The sequence below is a fragment of the Melanotaenia boesemani genome, chromosome 7 (genome assembly GCF_017639745.1).
Source record: "Melanotaenia boesemani isolate fMelBoe1 chromosome 7, fMelBoe1.pri, whole genome shotgun sequence".
Lineage (NCBI taxonomy): Eukaryota > Metazoa > Chordata > Actinopteri > Atheriniformes > Melanotaeniidae > Melanotaenia > Melanotaenia boesemani.
This window is the reverse complement of record NC_055688.1, coordinates 10,491,037-10,518,598: the sequence shown is the minus strand read 5'-3', so window position 1 is coordinate 10,518,598 and position 27,562 is coordinate 10,491,037. Positions and strand designations below refer to the sequence as shown.

Sequence of the window (27,562 nt, the reverse complement as noted above, 5' to 3'; positions counted from 1 at the left end):
TCATCCGTTGATGTCAGTAAAACCACCAGGTCAGAGCTGAGCTCTGTTTCTGCATCACTGCATGCATGGTGGTGACCAAACATATCCATCCATTTTCTCAAAGCGTCAAGTTGTAGATGACTTTTCAATCTTCTGTACCTCCATTCTTTAAGTATTAAACTGGTCAATGAAAGAACCTTTGCAGGTAACTTTGAATGGATGCTACACTACATTATCTTCTGCTGTTATTTCTGACTTGAGGGATACAATTTACACTCCAAATATTCCCAGAGATAAAAGTAAAGAGGTGCACATTGTTAATGTGGATGTCTACTGCATTTTTCTAGTAAAGACAGCCGTTTCAACTGAATTGCAGCCACCAAAGTCTAGCCTGTACCACCATCCTCTGGTTACACAAAAGCATTGGGAAATGATTGGTAAACACGTGAGAAATCCTTGGATGTAAGAAAGGTGACATAGACAGTTATTAAATGGAAGAGGAAGACACAAATGCATGACCCAAACGCATGTGAAATCCACCATCCTCAGTATAGGCTGCATCTTAGATTCTTGTTGAAAGGAGATTCTGAAAATGATGCTAACAGCAGGGTTGAAAAATCCACCGGCTAATCTCAGTTGTTGACCTTAGGTAAATTAGACTTTACTATACCATCTTTATTTATAAAGCACTTAAAAAACAACATGGCTGACTAAAGTGCTGTACAATAAAATACAGTTAACCTTAAAGTGGTTGTGTGTGGATAGTTTAACATTGCACTTTAATTTGCAGTTCACTGCATCTGACGAGCGTCTTGTTTTGCTTAGTGGCTCTTTATAAGTGCAGAGGTGAGTAATGTTATAGTGTACAAGGACAGTTAGTCCCATGTAGTTACTGTACACAGAGATATTCACAATAAAATCAAACCACAAGGACATTATTTCACACACACACACCCTGAGACAGCAGTTATGGAAACAGCTAGCATTTCTAAAAGTGCATGCTTTCAGCTACATTCCACTTCCACCTTAGTTCTAGTCATCACGTTTACAGATACACACACTGACCTCCTGACTTACTGACCGACTGCTCGCCTGCAGGCTGTTCGCTAAATGAAAGAAAATTAACTTATAAAGAAAAGACTGCTCTTTGGGGATCAGCACATGTAACGTAGCACTCTCTCTCCTCAAGCTGTTTCTCATTCAAACACAAGCTCTCTCACTGCTGAGGCATGTAATAAGAAACGCTAGCTGCCAATTTAGCCTTTCATCCATTCATTACAGCTGCTTTATGTGTGTGCGTGCAAGAGAGAGAGAGAGAGAGAAGCTCTCATTCACGTAAATCACTTTATCTGTCATGTGGTTGCAGCGTTGCATGAGGTCAAGGCCACGCACACACACTCCCACAGACGCACTCAAAGCCGCATTGCCGGTTGCCACCAGAGCTTGTCCGATTAGATTTTATTGATTCCACAATAATCCTCATTCACTTGCATCATCAAGCTTTAAGGTGTGACTGTGTGTGTGTGTGAGTGTGTGTGTGTGAGAGAGAGAGGTCATCTGTGTCTGGTAGCAGCTCCTCAAGTCGGTGGCAGCCTATGGAAGAACTGGTCATGGGACCAGGATAACGGCTAAATATAGAGACACACATGCTGATAGTTGGCTGTTCGTGTGGCGTCTACAGCTGAGCTTATCAAAGCCAGATTTGTATTCTGGTTTGTGTCTCCATGCATTTTCTTTCTTTCCCCCTACCCTATTCATTTTTTTTATTCTATCCAACGTAGGAAATCTGATAGGAATAGCGTGACAAATTGTTTCTGGATCAGATGGATGGCCTCGTTTGTCAGACAAATTTCATTCCATTGAATCAAAATCTGGCAAAATTGTTTTCTCTTGCTGTCACTCAGTATTTTTCCACGGTTTTCTCACGGCATCATAACACACCTTTGACTTAACTGCAGCCAAGCATACACAAAGATCTGTAATAATTGACATTGGTTATTGTTATCAAGGTATATTTTGTATAACAGTATAATTAAACATCAGGGTGCTCTCAGTTTGAAGAAGCAGGAACATTTTTCTATGAGTTTGTGCAAATGTAATATTGTGGATTTTTACAGTGCAACTGTGTCATTGCATCACAGACATTTTTGGTTAAAAAAAAAGTTGTAAGAATGCAAAACTGAAGAAAATTCTGAGAGGGAGAAATTAAGGAAGATCATTTTGAAAATGCTATAAGCTACATCTACAAACCAACCAATGGAAATGTGGCGTGGAGTGAGGTGTTGATCAAAGCAAAGCCAGCGCCGAATACTTTTTGGGTCATAGTAAAGGGAACGATTACAAGATTAGATGTGTTAATAGCGAAGAATAGATTTTAGATGGCAGCAAAAATGAAAAAGGTTTCTGGCTTGCCTAAAAAAACCAAAACAAAACAAGTACTTTCAGGATTAATATCTCTTTGGATGATGCAGCTGTAGCTCTAAACCTCTTTCAGATGACAGTACAATATGTGAATTTTATCTTTGCAAAAGCTGACTGATGAAGTGAAGCAGAACTAAATTAGAGTTTTATTAAGAGAGTTCAGGTGAGGTCTCTAAAATGACTATTTTGGCCAAGTTTGTCACCATTTGATCCGTTTGACGCAGCCCCTTGAAGAAAATAAGGTTACATATTTATGCCTAAACTATGTTATGTTAACAATCATGATGGTAATCTCAAAAGCTGAAATCACTGTGGTTCGCTCAACAATTACAACATGATAGTCTTGAAACGGGTTAATTTATCTCACCAATTTTTTTCCTGTCATTGTTAGAAAAGCAAGCTTCGATACTCTGAGATAAAAAAAATATTAAATAACAACGTGTGATCTGGTGGTTAAAGCAAAAGTTGCTAAACTGACCTGATGAACGTTGAAAGATACAAACCAGTTTTCAGGCTGTCCAGCTTTTACTGACAGTTCATGTTAAATCTGTGAATCTGCTGAAGAAAACATTTCAGTGGCCAGTCAAGCTTCCTGGATAACTACAGATTAAACAGCATGAGATAATGATGCTCATTGATCTGCATCCTAATTTTGCTCCGTTTTTACCCTTGTGAGTTTTCATTGTCCGACTTTGTACCTCAAAAATCAAACAGCAAGTAATTGGCTTTTTGTGGTTCTTATTAAGGACTGAGGGGCGGGGGGGGTTGATGGATGGAGGGGGCATCCTTTTTGTTCACCTTAATTAAGCATATCTTCCCTGTGCTGACTGCATAGAAGAAAATTGAGTTTTGAAGATTAAATTGTGCAGCTTTTCCTTCCCATTACTTGTCAACAAATAACTCCAAGTATTCATGGAGTCATTGTCGGCCAGCATTGACCAGCATCGTTTTACAGCATGATGTACATATGGACAATTTAAGTAGCTTATTAATTCAGTGGTGTATTTCAAATTAAACCAAGTATAGTTACAGAAATTGGGATTTCCCTTTTCCCGAACCTGTAAAGACAACAAGTAAAAATGTAAAGTTCAAAAAACAAATCAAATGCTTGATCGGTTATTTCATCTCTTGACATGCGTGACAGAAACATCACCAGATGAATGAAATCTGTTAACGGGGGTCTCAGTATATGTTGCTTTTGGCTAAATGTCCACACCCTCCGAGTTTGAGCGTCACTTTTTGAGGTGTCATTTATTAACTGCCTTCTGCCAAAGTGACCTACAGGAAAGTGTGAGTTTAGGGAGAGGGGCACTTAACAGAGTCCCCGGCTTTGCACTCTGCCTTATATCTTCCATGTCACTTCAATGTGCGAGGCTAGGAGGTGATTACTGCTCTCCATCCGGCTCCTCTCATAACCATTTTTCAGCTGTACAGCCTGCAGTGTGTCACTTAACCTTCACATGTTCCTCTGTCTCCCCATTTCCTGAATTACAGGGTTTCTTTAAAACATTGTGAAGTGGTTGTTTGGGTGGTTTGAAACTGCAAAGGACAGAGGTTAATCCTTGAATCAGTTGCATTAAAATATGCATCTGATTTTATGGAACTCATCTTCATACTGGAATTCTGCACTTAATGAGACAAATTCATCATTGCTCCATTTTGTTTACCAGCTTCCTGTTTAAAATCACATAGAACTGGGGTTGATCCCAGTAAGACCATCTCAGCACTGATCAACCAGACGGATCTGAAAACTTAACATGTTGCAAAAATCATGAGAAAACCTCTGATTTGTTTCTTTGATTTCAAGTGGTGAAAAGGTTCTTGTCCTCATATAAGGCATTGAGGAATAGTTCTCCAGATTTTCTGAAGGGCTTTTTTTTTTTTAACATTGCCTGCCTTTTTTTCATTATTTGTTCCAATGTCTTTAGTTGCATCTATTAAAAATACCGTAAACAACACAGCTTGACATAAGATTGTATTTCTGCACCAATAAGTTGATTTCCAAAAACCTATTAGTTGAGTACTTGGCATATCACAGCATGGTGTGCAGTGTGTCCTTAAAGCATTGAAGAAACTGGACAAGAGGAAGAGAAAAAAATCTAATCTATCTACAGCAGACAACCAGTATCTGATGTTCATAAGAAATAGGAAAAAAATCCAGCAGTGACCTGAAGCAGGACCTTAGAGATGAATCTGGATCTTCACTTGATCCATCTACTGTTAGCCTGAGCCTCATTAGAAATCGCCTCCATGGAGGGGTGGCTGTCAAGAAGTTTTTCTTAAGTAAGGAAAATAGGGGAAAAAGCTGATGTATGCCAAATGACCCAAAACCTGGACTGAAAATCAGCAGCAACAGGTCCGATGGAGTGATGAATCCTTCCCAGGGCCCAGACCTCAACATTACTGTGGCAGTATGGGCTCATCTTGACATAACGGAGCAAAATGAAAGCAACATCCAAAGCAGAACTTTAGCAAGTCCTCCACAAAGCTTGGAGAAGTATTCCTGAAAAATACTTAGATAAAGAAGTCCAAGAAAACTGGTCTAAGAGGGTTCACTGTTTTGAGAATAAAGCTGCTCACTCCAAATATTGGCTTTAAAGCTATTTGGAATAGTACAAACTATTTTTTTTCTTGTATTTAATTAAATGGTAAATGGTCCATTTATATTATTACCACCTCCATAAACTGAAGCACCTTTCTCATGTCTCAGCAAAATACTCAATGAGGTAGTGATGTTCAGGGCTTATGCTCTTTTAATGTAATGGATGAAAGAAAGTTGAAGAAAATTGACTTCAAGTGTAGTGTTCAGGAATTCAGCGCTCATCGTAATGTGCAGCGTCACTTTTTCTTTTAATCTAAAACCTACACCTACCAATAGATCTTAAAGATTTTGCCCTGCGGCCATTCTAAAGTAGTAGTGGTGACATCCATGATGGTGAAAGCTAACTATTCATTTCACACCACCATCTGGTACTAACACACATGAGAAACCATCTCATCCATGTCAAGGAGACTTCTTACAGATTTTCTTTTGCCTTTTCCCTCCTGTGATCTGCACCACAGAGTTGAGAGAGCTTGACCTTGTATGGTGTTGTATCTGATGGAGTGTGTGGGTGAGAGCGAATGTGCCTAAAGGGAAGTTTGGACAGTCCGGAGCACTGGCGGGGACTCACCGGCACATGACCAAGCTTGTGACTGCCCTTACATAACATTACAAAAGGCCTGCTGTCGAGCTGCCAGGAAAGCAGCAGCCAAAGCTTTGATTTCTTTTAGTGGATCAATAATGTGTCACATCATTATCAGAGCTGTGAAACAGTTAGAGATTTTATTAGCACCAGCTGAACACCTGTATACATTACAATTTAGCTTCTGTGAATTACAGCTTAAAAACATTTAAAAATCCCTGTCATACAGCTGTAACCTGATTTCAACACTAATTGAACATCCTGAAGCCCTACTACAATATAATGAATGAAATTCATCTATGAGGTAGTAAAGATTTCTTATAGAAATGTTTTCTTTAAAGTATTTAGGTTTGTATTTTTATCCTTTATTCTTAAAGTAAAAATATAAGCTGGACAAATCTTTCTAACTCATTCTGTTGAGTAGAAGAGTTAAGCTAAGTGTGGAAATGCTCCTTAAACAATTGATTCTAGCTTGCTTTTAAAGGTGGATAAGGACTCTGCGGATCGGACGAAGTTTGGTAGATCGTTCCACCACCGGGGGACAACAGAGGGGGAAATTCTAGCTACTGATTTTGCGCCACGTTGTGGTGGGAGCACTAGGCTGTCGAGAGGGAGTGTAGCTCTGGATTAAGGAGTGAAGGTAGACAGGAGCCGTTTGGGTTATTGTTTTGTAAGCGAGAAGCAGAGCTTTGAATTTGATGCGTGCTGCAACTGGAAGCCAGTGAAGAGCGATTAGCAGCCCCAAGAAAAGCTTGTGTAACTACACTTCCAATTTACTATTCATAGATATGGAACAACATGCCACTTTACCTTAAAGCCAGTGTGGGAAGTCAAACAGTATGTGGCCCTTGGAAGAATCTCCCTTGTGTGTGTGTGTGTGTGTTGGTGTGTGTTTAAAGATAGGATACAAGGATGAAGTTTTGTACATCAACATGTTAGAGCAGCGCTTCTGAGTCTCGCTGGTCTTTCCACATGCATCCGTTTATGTAGTCCAGATAGCTTTCACACGTGCAAGCTTGCTATAAATGGTGCTGTTTAAATGCAGGATCATCCCAGCAGGCTTTTTACGACTGAACAGACCAGTGGGTTTCAGTGCTGATACTAAAGCAGGCATTAACCACAAGAGGAAGTCACCAGTCTTAATTATTTTTTTCTCAAACCTCATCCTCCATATGTCAGTATTATAAGCAGTTTGATATGTTTCACATCAAGATTATCAAAATTGTACATCTAGATACTATTAATTTAAAAGAAACTCAGCTTTTCCCTACAAGGTTTAAGGAAATGAGGGTTAATGACAATTAGGTCTGTCCACCAAGTTTAATTTCTGTACCTGCAGTGATGCCACTGATGGGTCGAAGTAGAAGGTGCATTTATGGCCATATCCCCGGTTGTTATGATTGATGGCTGCTTTATGCTCTGTTCTGTTTATTTCACTCATTTTCATAAAAAATGTTTGCTGTCATAACCTCATATGTCTTTAATGTGAATCAGTTTCTTCATCTTGTACAAGCCACAAACTAACCTCAACAGATCGTCCTCCTTCCCCCTCAAGAAAAAAGTCAGTTCTCAGATCTATAGTTCTCAGTTTCAGTATCACTTTAACTCATGTTTCTGTTAAGCAAACTCATAACTCTTGTGTTTTATAAAGCCCCTGAAACTGAATGAAAACTTGCAATTTTCACTGAAGCATACCCTTTCAGTAACTTCAAAAGAGTCTATATTCTTTGTTAATTTCATATCCATCTGACTAATCTGCTCACTCAATAGCTCTTTGCAAAAAAAAAAGAAAAAAAGATGAGAATTTTCCCACAGCGCGGAGACTGATAGCTGGGTGTTATTCAGCAAAAAGCTCTGATTGATGCTCACATTGCACGCTTCTGAATTTTAGTGAGCAATGAGACTTTGTATACTAAATGCAAATACACAACATATAAATGCAGGTACAAGCTCCAATTTCACATTCCTAATGGCTCAGTCATGTCTGGCTCAGGGCATGAGTCAAAAAGACACCTTCCTTACCAAAAAGATGAAACTGTTTCCCTAACACACATGTTTTGGTACAGAAGATTATACAGACAATAAGAAGGATCTGGTATGTCCTTACGTCTCTTGTTCTAAGGCATCATGAATGTAGACATCTTGCAGACAGTACACAGCAATTGTTTTTATATATTTTACAGTCGGTGGTTTATTACACACATGTAACTTCACTCGGGGGATGACACTGTTGTTTAAATATTTGAAACATGTTTTAGGGGTGTCTACACATCACAGTTACTGCTGGGAATAAACCTAAATCTAGGGAGGGAGACTGCATCTTTCTATATGAGTTTAAATGAGCTCAGTTCCCTGATAAGTAACCAGAATTGTGTTATGGGATGCTTTTTTTGCCATAGGTCAATACACTAAATGGATCTGTTGTTTACTGATCATGTGCAATCAAACCTGTTGGAAAAAATTAAATAAGAGCTCCTCACAGAGCAATTGAGCTGCTTAGTTGCCAGCTTCCTCCTCCCAGCGTCTGTGAGTCATGTTGTGAAACTGTCAGTGGCTTCATCACGACTCAGAGTCACACAGTGTTGTAAACATGTCGCAGCTACAACTGCTGGCCACATATTCTCTGCTGCTGCAGCAGCTGGGACGTTAAGATGCTTCTCATGCGCGTTGTTGTGAATTTTGTTCTTGGTCATATTTTTTGCTTTGCCTAGTTTCATCAGGGTGGGATGCCCCACTTTGCATACGTGTCAGCATGTCACATGGACCGGTTTCATGTCAGTGCGTGTGCTTGTGTGAATAGGGTTGGGGGGGAGTTTTGGTCCTGGTTCAACATGTACTTTATGCTTTTATGTGTGTTTTAGAATATGTCTGTCATGCCCAAGGATGCTTTTATTGATTGACTGGTTGTAATGCCAGAAGAGGGGAGAGAAGGAGGGATGATGGAGGAGGGAGAGAGGCTGTGTGGAAACAAAGAAATCAATCAGCCAGTCCATAGAGTTTATAAGGAGGGTAGACAGAGAAGGAGGGAAAATGGAGAGAAGAAACAAAGGTCATGGAAGAAAGATGGATGGATGTAGAAAAGAAAGTTGAAAGAGAGGTGGACAGTGATAAGGAAAGCAAAAGAAAGGGAATGGAGAGGCACAGGGGAAATGGGATTGGGAGACAAAAAGAAGTCACTGAAGGACAAGGAAAGGTGAATGAAGATAATGAGAATGAAGTAAATGGGTGAAGAAGATGTGTGGAAAGATCGAAGACAAGGTCAAAGATTAAAATGATAGGATAGGAAAATGATGTATGGAGATGAAGGAAGGAAATATTAAGGCTAAACAGGGTGTATTGGGAAAAGAAGACAAGGTAGTCAAATAAAAATAAAGATGAAATGCCAAGGAGGAGATTCTGGATTGAGGAAAAGAAAACTGAAGCAAAGGAAAGGGGCCAAGGAAGGAAGATGAAGGAAAGAAGGAAGAGCCTTAAGGAATGATGAGTTGAGCAGCGCATGATAGGTTGTGGGGGATGAGTCAGATCCACGTGAAAACTATGTGAGCTGCATGCTAACTAACATACACACACAGAGCAAGGTGAAAACACACCTACATCAGCAACTAGAGGGAGAGCTAGCACTGGGAGGGTCTTATAGAGGGCATCCTCTCATCTTTCGTCTCCCTTTTCTCTTCTCCCATCAAGTCACGACTGCCCTTCCCTCCTTTTCCCCAGTGCTTCTCCTCTCTCCTCTGACCTACATCTTTCCTTTTCCCCCTCTCTATTTTCTCTCTTTATTCCTGCATCTGCCTTCTTTTTCTTAGATTCCTAGTGTCCTTGTCATTTTTTCCTTTCCCCATCTCTCCCTTGTTACCTTTCCTCTCTCCCATCATTCCTCCCTCTCCATCTATCTTTCTCATTCCACTCTACTGATTGGCTCTTTGATCATGTCTTCTCTGGTCTACTGTGTCACTCTACTCTAATTTAGGAAACCATAAATAATACCAGCTCATGTTATCTATTCCTCGACCTAAATAAATGCTCCTCTTACAGGCCAAATAAACACGTTTGTAAGGCAGCTGTAAGGCAGCAGGCAGAGAGTTGTATGAGGTTGCAGATCAAAGCGTTATGAGCAGCGATTATGAGTACAGCCTGATATTTGAGTGATTTTTAAAAGGAGCTACTGCTGAATGTGTTTTTCTGGTTAATAGGAGAAAATGTGTTTGTGTACTTGTGCATTGACAAACTGACATAACTCTAATTTATCAAATATTGTACAGCCAAAATACATAAATAAATAAGTAATCATAAAATAATTGTTTCAATCATGGACCATGAATGCAGACAACAGGGATGTTTTACTGCATATTGACTGTGTATTGTATTACACAAAGTACTTCCGTGAATAAATTTGACAACATAAAGAGGCACAAGAACACAATGAAAGATATGAAAGATAAGATATTAATCATATATTGCTTTTTTTTTTAGAAGCAAAGACAATTAAAACCTATTTTTAATAGGTGGTTGTTGATTAGCAAGTTTTGGGCAATATGAAAAGTTTACTGCTAATTGCATCTGTGATAAAAGTACATTAAGCTAGTATAATTCTTTAGGCAGCATAGCTGATAGTATAATTGCTTCTTGAGTCAGCATTACAAATCTTTTTTTTTTTTCATAAAGCTACAGTTTAAGCTAGCGTAGTTCCTGGTGGGGTTGCTAGCTTAATATAACAACAAATCTTTTTCACAAAAGCAATTAACCAAAACTAGCATAGTTGCTAGCATAAGTGCAAGCTTAAGTTAGCCTGTTTGCCTTTGTTTACAATTAAATTGTTATTAAATACTATGCTAGATTTATGTTAAACTCTTAAAAGTATAAATATTTTGTCCATCTGCATTCATATAGTTTACAGACTAATTGACAAGTCGAACAAAAGCATGTTAAGATGTTTATATTATGTTTACATTATGATTAAATAAGTGAAAGATGCTGTGTCACTGTGAAATTGGAGTATCTCTTAGAACAACTGCTAGCTCTGTGAGAGCTCTGTCAGATTCAGTTTAACTAGTTAACCCTGTCTGCTTTAAGTCAGAAGAATAGGTTGTTTGTTTGAACGTGGCCTCCCAACAGAGCATATTTCCTGATCACACACAATAGAAAATTGATCTCTATGTCTTCTTGCAGCTCATGTGTAGACATGTATGTTCAGGAAGTACTCGTGTTATTATGCATTTGGGAGAAATCCTGTTTAACTGCCCTGTGTTCCTGAAAGTTCTCTTTTGGTACGCCTTCACCAGAAATCTCTTTCTTACTTGTACCCCAAGAGACTGCATTTAGTTTCCTTGTTGTGAGTCACGTACGCTCACTTCCTGCTTGTCTTTTTATGCTTTTCTCACAGCAGCGTGATTCAGTCTAAACCACATCTGTAACTGCAGACCACATTATGACTACTTGTGCCTTCAGGATTGTTTTAGAAGTTCATGAGTGTGTTATAGATTGGGTAGATGTTTCCATGTGTTTTTTGGAGAAGGTTTTGGAGAGCCTTAATTGGGCAAGAATTTACACAGGTTTTTAGTTGATTGAAGTGATATAACTTTTAAGGGGATTGCTGGCGTCATGGGGGAATATTTTTGAGAAGAGTCTAATTGCTTGTTTACTTAGGATACTAGGTCTGTGAAACACTTTTTGGAAGTTCTTGAAGAAGTTCAAAGGAATATTAAGAAGGTTACTGAGTCCAAGACGTGAAGCGCATGCAATTATCTTGAGTTTCACTGGGAGATTTTAGAATCCTTAATTTGGTTTACATGTCAGTTTACTTAACAATGTCCTCATATCTCCTTCAATTTGTCCTCACTTTTCTCTGTTATTTACAGCAAAGTATACTTTTCTGTCCACTGTACAGAATTCACAATACTAGGGAAGATTCTTTCTAGAAAAAAACACAGAATCCTAAACAAGACAACAATGTGCCACAGTGTAGCTTATTTCACCGATAAACATCCCGTTTCAGTCAACAAAAGAAAACTAATCACCTATAACCTCTTGGGTTACTTTGCTCTGAGCCACAGGAAGATTTGCTAAATAAATGCATGAAGACACTTCCGCAATGACTATTGGTGTATGCGACATGTTTTCTGACTGGTACTGCACTGTGACGAGGCAGATGCCTCCATCGGTTTTAGTGTTGAACCTCCTCTAACATGGAAGTCTCATTATCTCTAATGAGTAGCTGTTGAGAGATGAAGGGCTGTTGATGAGAGCTCCTTGTGACTCAGACAGTGAACAGTGTAATAATATACAGTATATGCCAGATGATGGAGGCTTTTATCCAAAGTGCATCACAGACTCGATAGCATACATATTTTAGGTGGGTAAGGAGAAACTTCTAATTTTAATAGTAACTTTTAGTAATAGATATCACAGAAAATACCAACCACAACACTTTCAAAGATAATCATTCCCCATATTTGGTAGTTTGCTTTAAAAAGCAGCAGTTACAGAGAGAATGTAACTGCTGCGTGTGGTTTTTTCTTTACCTCAAAAGAATTAAACATCTGGAAGTTTAGTCCTGATGTTTAACCAGTGTGAACTTTCCCTCTCTTTTTTCCATCTTTAGTATGGGGAGGAGGAGGTGTGTTCGGACCGCTTGGACACTGATTTCCCGGACATCGACCTCTCCCAGCTGGACACCAGTGACTTCGACAGTGTCAACTGCCTCAGCGAGCTGCAGTGGTGCAACGATCAACCAGCAGATGTGTCACCGGCCTCCATCCACTACAGTACAGCAGATGAGCTCTTCGAGGTGAGGCTTTATCACCACAACAAAGTATACTTACACTGCATGACGGATGCGTCTCTCAAGTCAGCCATGTGCTGCTGCGTGGGTGTAGACATTAGATCGCAGCAGAAATATCGTGTTTGTTTCTAAAATACCCATCCTGCTGAAGTAGAGATCATATGAACAGATCAGTCATACTTTAGGAGGATTTCAATTAGGTTTTTATCCCAAATTTGGGTCAGTGAAACTAAACTTTAACTGCAATGTGCTACAAGACTATAGATTAGATGGTAATTTAGAATAGAAGTTATGTCTAATGTCTCAAAGGCACCTTTTAAAAGTTTAATTTGCAATAATGTACAGTTTGTTTCACAATGTTAATCTGTTATAAGGCAAAGTTCTACAATATTGCTGTCACTTTTTTCTCTTCTTTAACTATGACTTAGTTTATTAGAAAGGGGAGGATGTCTGAATTTTTCGTTTGTTTTCTTTGCTAAACAGAAATCACCATACAAAATGCCGATTATATCAGAGTATTTAGAATCTTGTCCATAGAAAACAGGTTTATTTTGTCATTTTAACATGATCACAAAGCACTTAGAATGTTTTCCTAATATTGTGCACCCTGAATTAAAAGTGCTTTCTTGTGGTATAGAAAATAACCACAATTAATATTCCGAGTAGAGGCATGTCTCTTTATCTGTAGCTACTCTTTACTGAAGTAAATAAATGATGTTGTTTCTGTAATTTGCCTTGAATAGCAGACGGGTAATAGTTCAACCCTGTCATGGATCTTGGCCTCTGAGACACTTTGTACCCTAGCCAAAACCTTCTTTCCTGCAGACAAGTGCAAGACCTCAACCCTTCACCTGATCCCTATGTTGAAATTTAGACATGAAGCATGCCTCAGAGGGCACTGCCAAGAAAGTAATTCCAAGTTACGTTGTGTGTAATACGATGATGACTGGCCCAGCGCTTCTTCAGGGGCTCATGACGTCCCTGAGACTCCAGTATCCGGTGCTCTTCCTGAATGAATTCAGGGAATACCAATCTTATTTGTCTATATCTGGAAACCAATCCTGGATTATTGATTGTCTAAAGGTTTCCAGCCCAGTGAAGTCTCACTGTCCCATTACAAAGGCTAAATTGAGAGCACATCGAGAATAAAAGGACAATAAATAGATAAAGTAGCATTTATGTCCAGATCATCGGCCATGTAATGCAATTCTACTGGTGGAGATTGCTGCGATGCACCACAGAGTGTTGCTTAAATGAAGACAAGCAAAGCATGATGGGAATGCAGGTGAAGTAAACACTGACTGTCTCTGTCTATGTTGTCACTGAGTCTTATTTTTTATCTTCCCTTCAGTCCCCATAAGCCAACGCCAGGACACTATTTGCCTTTGTGCTGCTGACACTAAACAAAACTTAATGACACAGTTGGTCCCTTCCGATAGACTCGGAGGTCTGCATTAGCAGCAATAGATGTTTTAATTGGAAGCATGAACTTTGTGAGAGAGGGGTCAAAGTTAGCTCTGCAACTCTCTGGAAAATAGATTTTCCTCTGTCTTCTGTTTCTCACCAAGTCTTTGTTTGGTTTGATCTTCATCTGACTTTCTTTTACTGCGTTAACAATTTGTCTCATCATATTTCTAGAACTTGTACATAGTTTTATACATTTACCCTAACCTCTGTATCACCGACATATAGCTTCTAAAGAGTTTTTTCATCAGCTTTCAATGCATCTGTACCTACCAATCCCCATCACTCCTCAGCTATATTATGTTTTAGCCAATATTGTATTGATCAGACCAATGCAGCAGCTCAGACAGGCAGGCAGCATCTGATTATAAACACAAGTACTGAATAGAGAGATAAGGACACAGATGAGACCTCACTGTATCTCTGTATTCTCTGCTGTCAATACGACAATTATTTACAGTAGCACATCAGAATTAAATCCTATGTTGGCAGATATTGATCACCTGTGGGCATAATTTAACCTTGGAGACCATAGAATGAGAAAGCTATCAAGTTAAAAAGGTTAGGCTAATTATAACCAATGTTATTACTTTAAATTAGTTACATTAAAATAAATAAACGAATGATAAAATTGTCTTCTATGTTTTGTAGAACTTGCTCTTTATCACCAACTCGATTGAACTTGTATCCCTGCGTTTGTCTAAATTAGGTAACCCGATGAAAATATTTGGGTAGTATCTCTGAAAAAGTCTAAAATAAATCCATACATAAAGAAAACAAATGAATCAATATATAAATGAATAAATAATCAGATAAATAAATAATTAATTAAATATCAAATAACTCACATTAATAATACAAAAAATAATTCAGTAAATAAAAAATAATAAACTAATTACAACAAATAAATAATAGATAATAAACACTGAATCATACGTTTAATCACATGATGTATTTTTCTGTGGATCAGTGAGTAAACAAAAGCAAGCAACAATCAAAGCAGCTGTAATTGTGTAGAGCGGCTTTGCTGTTTACCCAAAAAGCTCTGATTCTGCTCACTTGTCACCACATTTTTAACATCCTGTTGAGTATTTTAAACTCTAATATGTGGCATCCACCACAGAAGAAGAGAGGCGACGAGTTGGAGAGAGAATAAGCCTAACGATTAATAGTTTGGCAGCCGGGGAGAGATAAAGCAGGATGATAAAAAGGGAAAGCCAGACGAATGAAACTTGGCGGCTTCCCGTAGGCCAGCCATGCTATCGCCTCCCCACCAGAATCTGCTCTCAGCATGATGGCATCTCCTCAGCAGTGCACGGCTGCTGTGTGGATGGAGCAGCAGGAACGGAGAGCTGGAAAATAACAAATATGCAACTAAAGCTGCAAAGAAAGAGTGCTTTTGACAAACTGCACCTTTCTCAGGTCTAGAAACTAGAGAAGGCAAAGCAAGAGTCTTAATAGAAAATCACATCATTGTGATGAATAGAAAAACGACTTAATAAAAGCTGTCTTGTGTGTTCCTAATGAAGTCAAAGGTCACACTGATGACTTCTTGACCAATGTAATAAATCAGATAGAAGAGAAACAATGGACTTTAGATAAAAGCTGATTAGACTGAATAGAGGATGATAATAGAGGTGGAAGAATTAAGCAGTAACAAACACTCCCCAAAAGACGGCTTTCTGTAGAGGACAGCCATTTCAAGCAGAAATGTAGTTTACATAATGTAAATCAGTCAGTTGATTTCCAACTGCAGTGTGACTGTTGACTAAAATTACTCCAATAAAGTGTTTTTTTGTGTGTGTAATGAGTAGAAGGTGAGACGGATATGAGGGCAGTTGCTGACAGAAATGCATAAAACTCAACACATCTGAGTGTTTTCCCTCTATTTTGTGAGCTTTGCTGGTTTAAAACATTTTCAGCTACTCATAACAGTAATTTTTCATGTTTCATCACAGTTTTGACCTTTTGTGAAGTAAAATTGGTTCTTGAAATTGTAAAGAATGATCAGTTGGGAAATGAAAGAACTGAGAGAAATAAATATTTATCAGATGTATTGTGATCAGATGTATTCTCTGAAAAGTGTTCTCAATTTAAATGCAAATGTTTAGAATAACTAAAAAAATGCATCAGATTTAACCGACTCATTATCTACATTTATCTTCTTTGTTGTGTCCTGCAGATAGAAGAGGAGAATGCGGCTTTGCTGGCCGCGCTGACAGATAGTTTGGATGGCATGGTGGATGCCGAGGTGGGCGGCCTCTCTGTTTTCCCCGCTCTGGGAGAGGAACCCAGTCAAGAACAGGAAAATGAGGACAATCTTCCTCTCAGCGCCGAGGACTTTAGTCAGACCTTGGGGGCCGAAACAGAGGACCCATCTCTTGTAAGTACACTTTATTTATTTACTTTAACTAGACTGATAAGCACTTTCATGCCCATTCCTGGTCCCTGAACTTCAGTTTTGTGACACATATCTGAACATTAATCCCTGTTTTATACATTAATATTTTCACTACATTCATGTTTCTGCAAATCAAAAGTCCCTTGCAGCTCAGAACACGACGTGTGCTGAAGTGGATCCTTTAATTCTTACTTCAAACATCTCATTGCCCTGTTTCATCCATGCCATGCTGTGCCTCTACTTTCCCATGCTCTCCCCTCTCGCTTTCTCCCCTGGCATTTTAATCTGTGCTGCGTTCGCTAACCTTGATGTTCCACGAGTTGGTCGCCAGGTTCAAAGTCTGCCCTAAACTCCAGGAAAACAGAGTTGCACTGAGGCAGAAAGTAACCTTTCATCCAGCCGTGTTTCACTCTGTGTGTGCTGCTTTATATCTAAGGCCCACAAGCAATTTCCAGAAATGGAATAAAGTTTATTTACATAGATAGTCATCAAAGTTGAGTTATTATTAAAATGTGTTAAAATGATAATGGAAGAAGACGGAAGAGGCAAAATGAGACTGTTTACTCCACCAGATCCTCTAATCCCTGTTTATGGCTGCTTTTTCTTTGGCCTCAGATCTTAGCAGTAACTCTAATAGAAATGACACCAATTTAATTGTTTAATGTTAAAGGATCCAGAAGTCCTCAGAACTGCAATCCACACGTATGTGGTCTTGTGCACATGTGTGTTTTTCTTGTTTTTGAGCCCCCTAATTCTCTTTTCACACTGTGCTGCGAGATGACTCTCTCTGGGCCCCTCCATCGTTCCCTGAACCAGCCTTCTAGGAACCGACCTTGTTTTTCTCTTCTCGCTCTGCCTCCCCCCTGTTTTCAGCCCTTGCCTGCACCTGAGCCCCCCTCTTTGTATCCCAACCCCCATCTCATCATACAGGAACAACAAATTGTTGTATCCCTTTACAGAGAATATTGTGCCCCATTTTCCTGTCGTTGGCTCTGCTGACAGAAGAATGCAGGCCTGTATGCTGCAGCTTCATCGAAGCAGGAAGCTATTTTGTTGCAATGAAGACATGATTACCGCTGTAATGTGGCCTTATTGCACTTGTCGAGTCAAATTCACCCTGCTTCCTTAATTTGACTTAAATTTCAGAGCAAAAAAAGCTCTGCTTACGGGGTTTTCTGACATGCTCTGATTTAGCTGCGACCTACAAAGATGCAATTGTTTGGTGGTCACGAGCCGCAGCGGTTGGCTGAATACCTACAGCGTAAATATTCATCAAGCTGCTCTACCCTCCCATTTGCAGTTATGCACCAAGTCAGTGGAGATTTGTTGAAGTTTTACATCAGCGGGTGTTCAATAAGCAACAGGTCTCCCATGTAGGAAACAGTCATTCTTTAGATCTGCTCTGTTCTGCGAGTCCTGAATGATTAAAACAGACTGAACCAGAACAGGAGTGTCTCTTTTTTTGTTGGTACTCCCAGTTTTAGTTTTATATCTGTGGCTGTGGCTATCAGTTCTACCCATTTTTAGCACTATAGGAGCATGATGGTTTTTATAAAATAAATATATCCATTGAGGTCAGAAACAAGAGCTTAGCCTCCATCTGTCTGCAAATAATTATAAATGATCTGAGAAATGATATCCTGGCAGAACAATAACATCAGGGCAGAACTGGTTGCGGGGCTGCAGTCCGTTAAAACACCTTGAAGTTTTTGTCTCAGTCCAAAACAACACATCAGCAGTTCTGAGAGGTCACACCTCTAGATGCCATCGCTGTTGTGTTGTTGCCCCACATGACTGCTCTGGCTTTGTTTATCCGTGAAGAACTTTTGGTTATCAGTCAGCTGGTGTCAATGAGTTATTCCTGCCTCTGTTTCCAGCTTCAAGGAAGAACAGACCAGAAGCTGCAGGTCATTCAAATAGCTCCTGTTGTGTACTCAGATAAACCTGAATAAATGCCTGATTCCTTTGATGCTTGAGTTTTTACATGAGCATAGTGTCAGTCTAATATTTCACCTGCAAACCATTTTATTTTCTAAAATTTTACAGTAGAAAATCACAAATCATTTTGCAGCTGCTGCCTTTTTCTCCAGAAAGCCTCCTTCCCATTACTCCATTCGAACGAAGCCCTAACCCTTGCATTTATTTTAAAACTACAGCAAAAAGTCACTTCTTGCATATTTCAGCTCTCAATCAGCTTCTTGTTGCCTCACAGCTTTGACAGCTGACAAGATAACTCTGTTTTTAAAAAGCTTTGTTACAAACTGTGTGCTCCGTCTTTCGGGGGGGGGTCATTACATTCTCCAACGACAGCTTCTTCTACCTTTACTCCAATTCTAAAATGGTAGCAGCTGAAGACTCCCATTGCTCACATTTCCTGACTTCGTTTTTAGATTTTAGATTCATCTAGTTCTGCACTTGTCTGCAGAGTCTCACTGATGTAAACCCTGCAGAGATGTCCAACACCCCTGATGGAAAGCAGAATATCTGGTTGAACTAAATATAAATGATATTAACCTGAATCCTGACTCTTGTTTCCACTGCGTACACTATCAATGGCAAAAATAGCAACCTGACATTCACGTCCACTCACGCAGAAAAGCCTGGTGTAATAACATTATGCTCTTTATTGAAGTTGCCAGATGTGTGTGTTTGTGTGTGTGTGTTTTATCCTGTTTCCATCCGTTGAGTGGTTCACTGTCACATGACTGCTGTCACTGGTGTCCAGGATTGAGTGTGACGCTGACCTCTACTGGTAACGAGTGGTACTGCAGATGACCTCACTGCTGTTATTGGGGTCTTCACCACTTAAATGTTCATGTGTACACACACTCAGTGTGTCTTAAATATTAATTAAATGAATCAACAGACATTAAATAAATCAACATTTAAATTAATAGTACACAAATATATTAACTACCTCTTTATTTATTTCAAACTAAAGACTAAATTTATTTGAAAAAAGAAAACATGAAATACCAAAGTCTATAAATACAATAAAACCAAAAGAACAAAGCAGAAAAATTTCTGCTTTGGCAGAAAAGGATTAGAAAGAAGCGAAAGCTTTTCAATTCTTACCTCTTATTGCTTTAATTAATCAATCATTTTAATTTGTCTTTTACTCAAAGGCTCACTCACTGATCCACATTCTCCCCCTCTCCCTTACGCTCTCATTAGTCCAGTGCTTAAATTGTAGAAAGTTGGTACCAGATGTCTAGATCCCAAATAGACAGAGGATGACAGTAAAAAAACAACAAAACAAGATATAACAAATGTATACAGAAGGAATAATGTTGCCATCACAATAACTCAATTCCTTCCTTCCTCAAGTCTGACATTTTTATTCACTTTAATATTGTTTAAGCCATTCCATAAAGTCACCCTACAGATAGAAATGCACATGCTTTTAGTCGTAGTCGTAGTGTCAACACAAGGTTGATTTTAATTATCTTTTCCTCGTAATTCATACTCCCCTTTGTTCTCTCTCCAGGAACAGTTTTTATATGTTACCAGGAAGTAAATTATCTTGCTTTTTACACTATTCACAAAGTGTTATATTTCACCAGATCCATATATTTTAATGCTTCAGACTTTAAAAAAAAGCTTGTTAGTGTGATCACAGTAGCCTGCATTATGCGCTATTCTTATGAGCTACAACCTGCAGATTTATGATGCCTGATTACAGATGGAGGTTGTAAATAAATGTAAAAATGCTTGCAGTTAATTCTACTTCCACTCCTCCTGCCTATGTGCGAATATGTTTATGTGTGTGTGTTCATCCACAGAACAAGGCCCCCATTGATGATGGCAGTGCAGCTTTGGAAAGCATCCAGAGTAGAGTAGAGAGTGAAGAAGAAAAAGAGAGGAACAGGCTGTTTTAGGGGGCCCTGAAGCCGTCGAAAGGTTTTCCTTGTTTCACACAGACACGAAACTTCAGTCTCCTCAATAGTACTCTCAGAGGAGCATCATCACACACTCTGAGCCAAGTTGGCTCTGCCACAAAGGGCCACCATGGCCCCATTAACGATGCAGGCAATCGTCCCGTTTAGTCAATTGACCCAGATTGTATTCTTTGGTTCCAGCCAGTGCTGTTGGGTGGCGATGCTGTAATTATTAAAGCTTTACAGCATTATACAGTCATGAAACTTGGTTCAACTTTCACGTTCTGGTTCACGGGATTAGAGTAAACACTGCTGCTGAATTCTTGTGCACTTTTTCTTATAGTCATCAGTTTGATTAATAGAAATTTCTCCGTAATGTTTCACATTACTTTCCCATAAAGATGTACTCTGCCCCAAAAAGGCCTATAAAGCAGCATTAAGAGCTCTCCTCAGATCCAAATTGCTCCTCCAAGGAAATTTATCCAGACGTGTCTCAGCTGGTCTCCTGTAAAAGTGTTATAATGACCTTTTTTAATGGCTAAATATAAAACAAGAACTGAGATAAAGTCAATGTAAAGTCCCAAAATGATCAGGTTTAATGTTATTATATTATATGGCTTGGGTTTCCCCCAGCAAAAAAGTTGTTTTGAACTTTTAGTAGTATTTTAGAGCTGTGTGGAGAAAATAAAATGTTGTGTTAATGTGTGTAAATGTTATACTGGCTCTGCGGCCAGTGAAATGTTTTTTTTTTTTCTTTTTTAGAATATTAATGTGACTAAATTAAAACAAAAATGCAGTGGGCAGACAGAAGGTTTCTTGTGCTGAGGAAGGTTATGCGTAAATGAGTTGCAGCCATGACAAAGAAGGCATTTTGGGGTATCCCTGCAGATCAGCTTGAGTGATCAACTAGTACTATCTCCATGAATCAACACAACAAAGTGTGCAAATTTTCTAATACTTTGTGGTCTTCTGTACTCAAACAGCTGTAGTTTTCAGTTATAATAACTACGTTAGTCCTGATAGATTCCTTTTACCATCTTTTCTTGACCTTAGGATGTTTACCCACTGAGGTTAGGGGAAAATGCACTTTATCTCCTGAGGATACCTCCACTTTTGTTGCCTGGCTAGTTCTGCTTGAGTTTGGCTAAAAAGTTTATCTGTATGGTCAAATATAGCAGAGAAGTGTGGAAACGAGAGAAAAACATTAACCTCATCAAGAGGACTTTAATAGTGCAGCCAGTGAATGAGGAAAAGCACCTAAATCCACATCCTGGGCTGGAATAGTGGCCATGAAGCATCACTTCCACTCAAATTCCTGCATATTGCAGAGTTTTTAATTGAGTGGATGTACTTTGTTTAAGTTTAAATGTTTTAAATCCAAAAAAACAAAGAACTTTGAAGCAATCTTGTGTAAGATCTGTTGTGTTGATATTTGATTCCCTGTAAAATCAGACACTGTAGCACTTTCAGATAAATTCAGCTGTATATCCATTTTATGAAGTCTATGTTAGATTTGCTATATTGTTAATATAAATTTACTGCTTTTAAACTGGGAAGGGATTTTAAATGCTCTTAGTTGAAAATATTATTGAAGGTTATTCTGCATCCATAAGACAGCTTTGGTGGTAGCTGGACCTCTCCAATTTGGTACAAGGACCAACTTAATTACCCAAAATTCAGTTTGACTGACAAAAACATTCTCCTTAGATAAAGATATGGAGGTAACTTTTTTTTAACTTATAACATCACAGTGAACATGACTCTGCAGAAGTGTTTTGCGGGGACGATGTATGTTTGGTCAGTGGTATCGCGTAACATTAACAGCAATGCAACTGGTTTTCCTTAGCATTGCATCCATGTTTAGTCATTTAGTGTTAAAGTCTGTGTTATTTCAGCAGTAAAACTTGAGGCGTGGGAACTATGACAGCTCCCGTAATGCAGTAACAATAAGCAACAGCTGCAGCTGTGTTTTTTCCTCCTTTACTGTACAAATCTAAGCTGCAGCAGACTTAAAATGCTTCATTATTCAGAGGCGTTTACACACACTGAGCAACAATTGTCTCTCATTTTCACTGCAGTAGCCAAATCACATTTTATTGTAACTTTATTCATCTTCAGAAAGGGCACAATTATTTACAGAGACAATCATATTGCTGTTAACAGTCTTCTATGAGATTCAGACCTCCAATATGAATGATGGGCATACTAAGTTAGATGAATCCACTTTACCACTCCTCATTCCTATCACATCTGTACTTTCTGCACCATCTTCTGTAGCAAAAGCTGCAAAGCTTAGAGGGGGATTTTCTCCTTAAGCTGATTTTATATCAGCTGATAACCCTGTCATACAGCTCAGCATTAGAAAGAATGGACGAATAGACAGATGGAAAAAAAAAATAATGACAGGATAAAAGGGGAATTAGTAGCAGTTGTGTTAATATCCATTTTAAAGGTAGTGCCCTGCAAAGGATTCAGAGGTTTGCTTCGCTTTGCATCTCAACTAGGGTTTTGTGTTTGAGTCAGAGGAACCAGAGGATGGGAAAACGTAAAAGGAAAAGAAGGGAAGAAGATAAAGTCGATGTGACAGCAAAGAAGTTAAGACAAAGATGGGCATGAAAGGCGATAGAGATGGAGAAGGGAAAAAGGGAATAAGTCCTGGAATAAGAGTGGGAAAAGAAGGGAATATCAAAACAGATAAAGATTAGAGACGTGTAAGGGGAGCGATGACTGACATGCTAGTCATCCTAAGTTAGGAGGATGGAGGAGAATGGGAGGGGCAGTGGTCACATTCTGTTAATGTGCAGAGAAAATGGCCATATCAAGCTCTCAAATAGGAAAAGTGAATGTGCCATGTAGCTGTCAGCTTTAGTGAAGTAACAAATGTATTTTATCATGACCTTTTCTACACATTATCCCCTTATACAAACATCCATCTGCCAGGCTTAACAACTGGCAGAATATAGATTAAAAACAAAGTGAAAGAGCCAAATGCTGAACACGTTCAAGTCATCATGATCCTTTTTTTCTCTTGTGCCTTTTAGTATTCAGAATAAAATGTAATCAAACTGAATTATTTCAGTGCATTTGCTTCCTAATAACCCTCCTTCAATTTGTCATCTTCTTATGAGCACATCAGACGTAGTTGTGTTCTGTACCATTGTTCCATAATTTAACAATTCCTGCAAGCAAACTTTGTCTAACTTTAATTCTTTGAATTTTTTTTTTTACTCATTAGCTAAAGAAGTTGTTGCTGACTCCTCCTAATGTCCCCACGAGCATTGATGTGCAGAAAGACGGCATCCACGGCCATCGTCACGGTAACAGAAGCCTGCGCTTACGACCAGTCAGATCCGTGGCAAAGGTGAGCTGCAAATCATTTTCAGGGAGCAATAATCCTGCATGATTTAAAGAATCTCCTTTTCTTTTTCTTTTGTCCTCTGAAAAACTGCAGATCTCTGTATTTTCTGGTCAACGCCTCATTCCCTCTGTCCTCTGAAAGCTTGTGAGATAACAAAATTGGATTTTTCCAATCACTTCCTCTTAGAGTGGCGAGTGAAGGCAGAAGTAATTCACAGATGTGTGTCAAGGCTGCAGTCGGCATCGTAGCTGCTGCAGAGCTGGCCTTAAAACAGGTGTCTGCATCAGCTTTCCCCTTTACAATGTCTTCAAAACGTGGGAAATATTTAGTTCAATCATGTTGTAATCATGAATAAAAATGGGATATAACCACCCTAGCACCAACAAAAGCCAATTTGTAATTTTTGAATTCTTCTCAGCAGCTGTGAATGAGACAGTAGCTTTTAATATGTTAGTCTGATTAAAACCAGACTTTTAAAATACACGTAAATTCTTCTAAATCTATTTTTTTAACATTTGACAAGCATACTTACACAATGCTGATGGAGTGGAGTTGGGCTTAAACTGGCTTAAATGGGTCACGTCGCCACATATCACAGTGCAGTTGGACATTCTTATAGCCAATAAATCAGTTTCCCGCCATGCTCTGTGTCCCATATACTGGGATATTAAATGACCTAGTTGAGCTAGAACTGGAGCTCAGATTAACTTTGCATGGAAGCAAAACATTTACGTCTCTTCCTCTTTTTGGCATCGAAAGGTAATCATTACATTCGGGAGGGAGTTTAAGCATTAGATCAATGTTTATTCAAGCTTTAGAGTAATTTTCTCCCGCAAAGAAGTCATTAGAAACATGAAAAATTGCAGTTATATTAAATAAATAAATAAATAAACCTCCCTTTCGGTAATCAGAAACTGAAGTGACCAGCTTTTGACAGATCTTAGATACTCTACAGTGTTTTCATCAACAGGAAAGAAAATCAAAACTGTCCCGAGTGCAACCAGCAGCAGTCTATCTCGCAGAGAGACGGTTTTTATTTTCCAAATGATAGATATTTCATTTTACAATAAAAACTTTGCGCCTTCGAGGTTGTAGAGACCTTCAGCTTCTGGTCATGATAAATGTGGTGTTGAGGAAAAGAGGACATTTACAATGGCTGCTGCTGTATGACTTAGCTGTAATTGGATAGCTGCTAACATTGTGCTTCAAGTGGTCATTGATTACAACACCAGTCATTTATCTTGTACAAACACAAAGCTTGGTGAGCCTTTACACAGACTTCTGCTCAAGTGAGGAGGATACAGAATACTCTCTGGAAGCAGTTGGGGATAAGCCAAGCCTTGTATCCATCACACACTCGCTTAAGCTCACCATTCCTGGCAGAGTGTGTGTGTGTGTTTGCATGTGAGTGCTGTAGTTTTAGAGTGGCATGGCTTTGCTGTGGCAGATGGTGGAAGTATTGACTGAAAGGGCAAGAGGGCAGAAGTGAATCAGAGTGGCTTCCTCTCTGCTCTCTCTCTGTGTATGAGTTATATGGAGTCAGCCATTTTATTGCAGCTGCACACTGAATCATCCCACAAAGTCAGAGGGAAAATTTACAGCCATGTGTTTCCATGATCCTGCATCCAGGGCAGGAAATGGAAGATGCATCTTTGTGAGTGTGTTTTTGTTGTTTGGTGGTTCCTTTTTTCCCTTCCTATTACCAACTATACAGAGTGTAATGGACCACTTCCAGCACAACACAAGAATGGATTTGAAACACTGGTGAAAAGACAAATAACTTCTATGTCAGGTCATTCATCAGAAGTCTCTGATCATGTTAAAGGTGCAGCGTGTAACAAAATTAAATGTCACTGACAGAATAGTTGAAGATATCATTAACAAAAGTTTCTTTTGGTATCTGATCACTTTATTAAAATAACTATGTATTTATTTTCTCAGAAAGAGCCATTTGAATCCACATACATGGCAGCTGCCATAATTGTGTCACCATTTTTACTACAGTGTGTGTGAAGTGAGAACCACATGAGCTTTAAAAACACAAAAGAAGTAGTACACATCTACACAATGTTGAAGTAGTTACCTGTAGTGCAGTCATCACTGCAACTGAACCCACTGGATCCACTCACAGATGATGTCTGAAAAAATGTGTCCACTCATGGCCACCATCCATTCACAACTGTGCTTGGCATTAGAAGAAACCTCCTTGCTCATCTTTACCACTAAATGTCAGTCATTTTTATACACTGTACCTTGACTTAGGACTTTCTTGAACTTGGAAAGAATTGGGCAATGATACTGAGTCAAAACATGTAATTAAAAAAAAATAAAATTATGGAGGGATAAGCTCTTTAAAGTGAAAATATGTTGTCCCTGATTTGTTTAAAATGCCTCATTTGTAGTCCAGGCTTCACTTTTACCTCTTGACTTCACCATGAAAAACATTTGCATAATGTCTCCCTTGTGGATAGTTTGCCACGCCTCAAACTTAAACATTATCTCATTGGTCTGATTTGAGCAACCTCATCTTCTCTTTCCTCCTGTCTGAAACCTGAAAATTGATCTCAGCACAATATTATGAAGGCCATCCTAAATCTTAAGTGCTCCTGAAGGGGGGTGACTTTAAGGTATAAAAGAGAAAATGGATAAGCTTCCATTGTGTAAGTCTTCTGGGCATCTGCAATGTTTTAAGTGGGCGTAACATATTAATCCATTAATGATAATTCAGTTAGATTTAATTCATTTAAATCATTTGTTTAAAATGGTACTCAAAAGTAAGGTTATGTACTTCACCTTAACTGCTATAGTCTCTAGTGAGAACTATAAGGAATCCATGATGTGCAAATAAAAAGATAAAGACTTAGCAGCATTCATAGCTGCAGAGCCTAAAAAATGTGCAGAAAGGTCAATTCCCAACTATTTTTACACGAGCTGGTATGAGTGTGTGTTATTTTTGCATTTTGAGGAAGTTTTGCAACTGGTTTTTATGTCTGCGTTCCCAGAGTGACCTCCCCCAGGAGCGGAAGCCACGAGCGGTGCGTCCCACAGGGCGTCTCTGCACAGAGCTACACCGTCACCTCACCACTGCCCAGGACACGGAGGACACCCCAGCTCCTGACACAGAGGGGGACGAGGAAGAAGAGGAGGAGGATGAGGACAGTGAATCAGAGGAGGACGAGGAGGAAGAGGAGTCTTCCAGCAGCGAGGTGGAGGGGGCAGCAGTTGTGGCCGCTGTTCTTGCCGAGCCTGCTAAGCCTCAGTTTAGCTCAGAGAAAGAACTGCATTCGGTGGTTGAGCTGATCACGTACATGCACACCTATTGCCTGCCCATGCGCAAGCAGCAGGGTTGGGAGCGCAAGGACCGTGACCTCCCCAGGCCTCGGGCCAAGACTGAGCCCTCCCGCCCGGTCTCCACAAACTCTCACAGCAGAGTTGTGCTGGTGGCCACTTCTGGGACTACTGGGAGTCTGACTGGGACAGGCAGCAGCGCTCCCAGGAGGCTCCCCTTTGCTAGGCGGAGGGAGATTAAGGCCAACTCCCTTCTCCGCGAGCTCCTGCAGCAGAGCAGCTCTTTTGATGTGAGCAAGCCTTACAGACTGCACAGCCCACCTTACTCCCACTCACAGAGCCCCAACAGGGGTGGAGCACCCGTTGCTTTGGCCCCAGTTAAACCAGCCCCTGCCCAGTCCCCCAGCCCCACCAACCCTAAACCAGAGCTTTGTAAAGACTCTTCCTCACCTGAGAGGAGAAAGTATTCCTCTGAGCCACCACAAAGCCTGGAGGAGCCCGCGGAAACCAACGGCTCTTTCTCAGTTCGACGCTCCAGGCGGCTGGCCTCGTTTCCCAGCCGCTTTGCTAAGAGGCTGCGGCCTGGACGGGCAAGGGATGGAGAGGGGAGGGACAAAGAGGACAAAGAGAATGGACAAGTACGGGTCAAGCTCCTGCCTACCCAAGCAGGAGGAGGAACCACGACAGAGATGCAGCCGGAGCAACAAATGTCTACTGATGGCAGCACCACTTCTACAGAGCCGACCAAACCCTGCTGCCATGGTTAGAAAAAACAACACAAACCTCTGGATTTTATCTTAACCAGTTGCA

At 39.7% G+C, this 27,562-nt stretch overlaps 1 protein-coding gene across 1 annotated transcript in view; it reads left to right on the top strand.

Moving 5' to 3' along the window:
* The window catches only part of ppargc1b (peroxisome proliferator-activated receptor gamma, coactivator 1 beta), a 92,635-nt gene that overhangs the window by 46,724 nt on the left and 18,349 nt on the right, over positions 1 to 27,562 (top strand). Inside the window, exons 2-5 of the mRNA XM_041989532.1 lie at positions 12,184 to 12,369; positions 16,010 to 16,210; positions 23,342 to 23,467; positions 26,467 to 27,514. Coding sequence (XP_041845466.1) covers positions 12,184 to 12,369; positions 16,010 to 16,210; positions 23,342 to 23,467; positions 26,467 to 27,514 — 1,561 coding nt within the window. The remainder of the gene's footprint in view (positions 1 to 12,183; positions 12,370 to 16,009; positions 16,211 to 23,341; positions 23,468 to 26,466; positions 27,515 to 27,562) is intronic.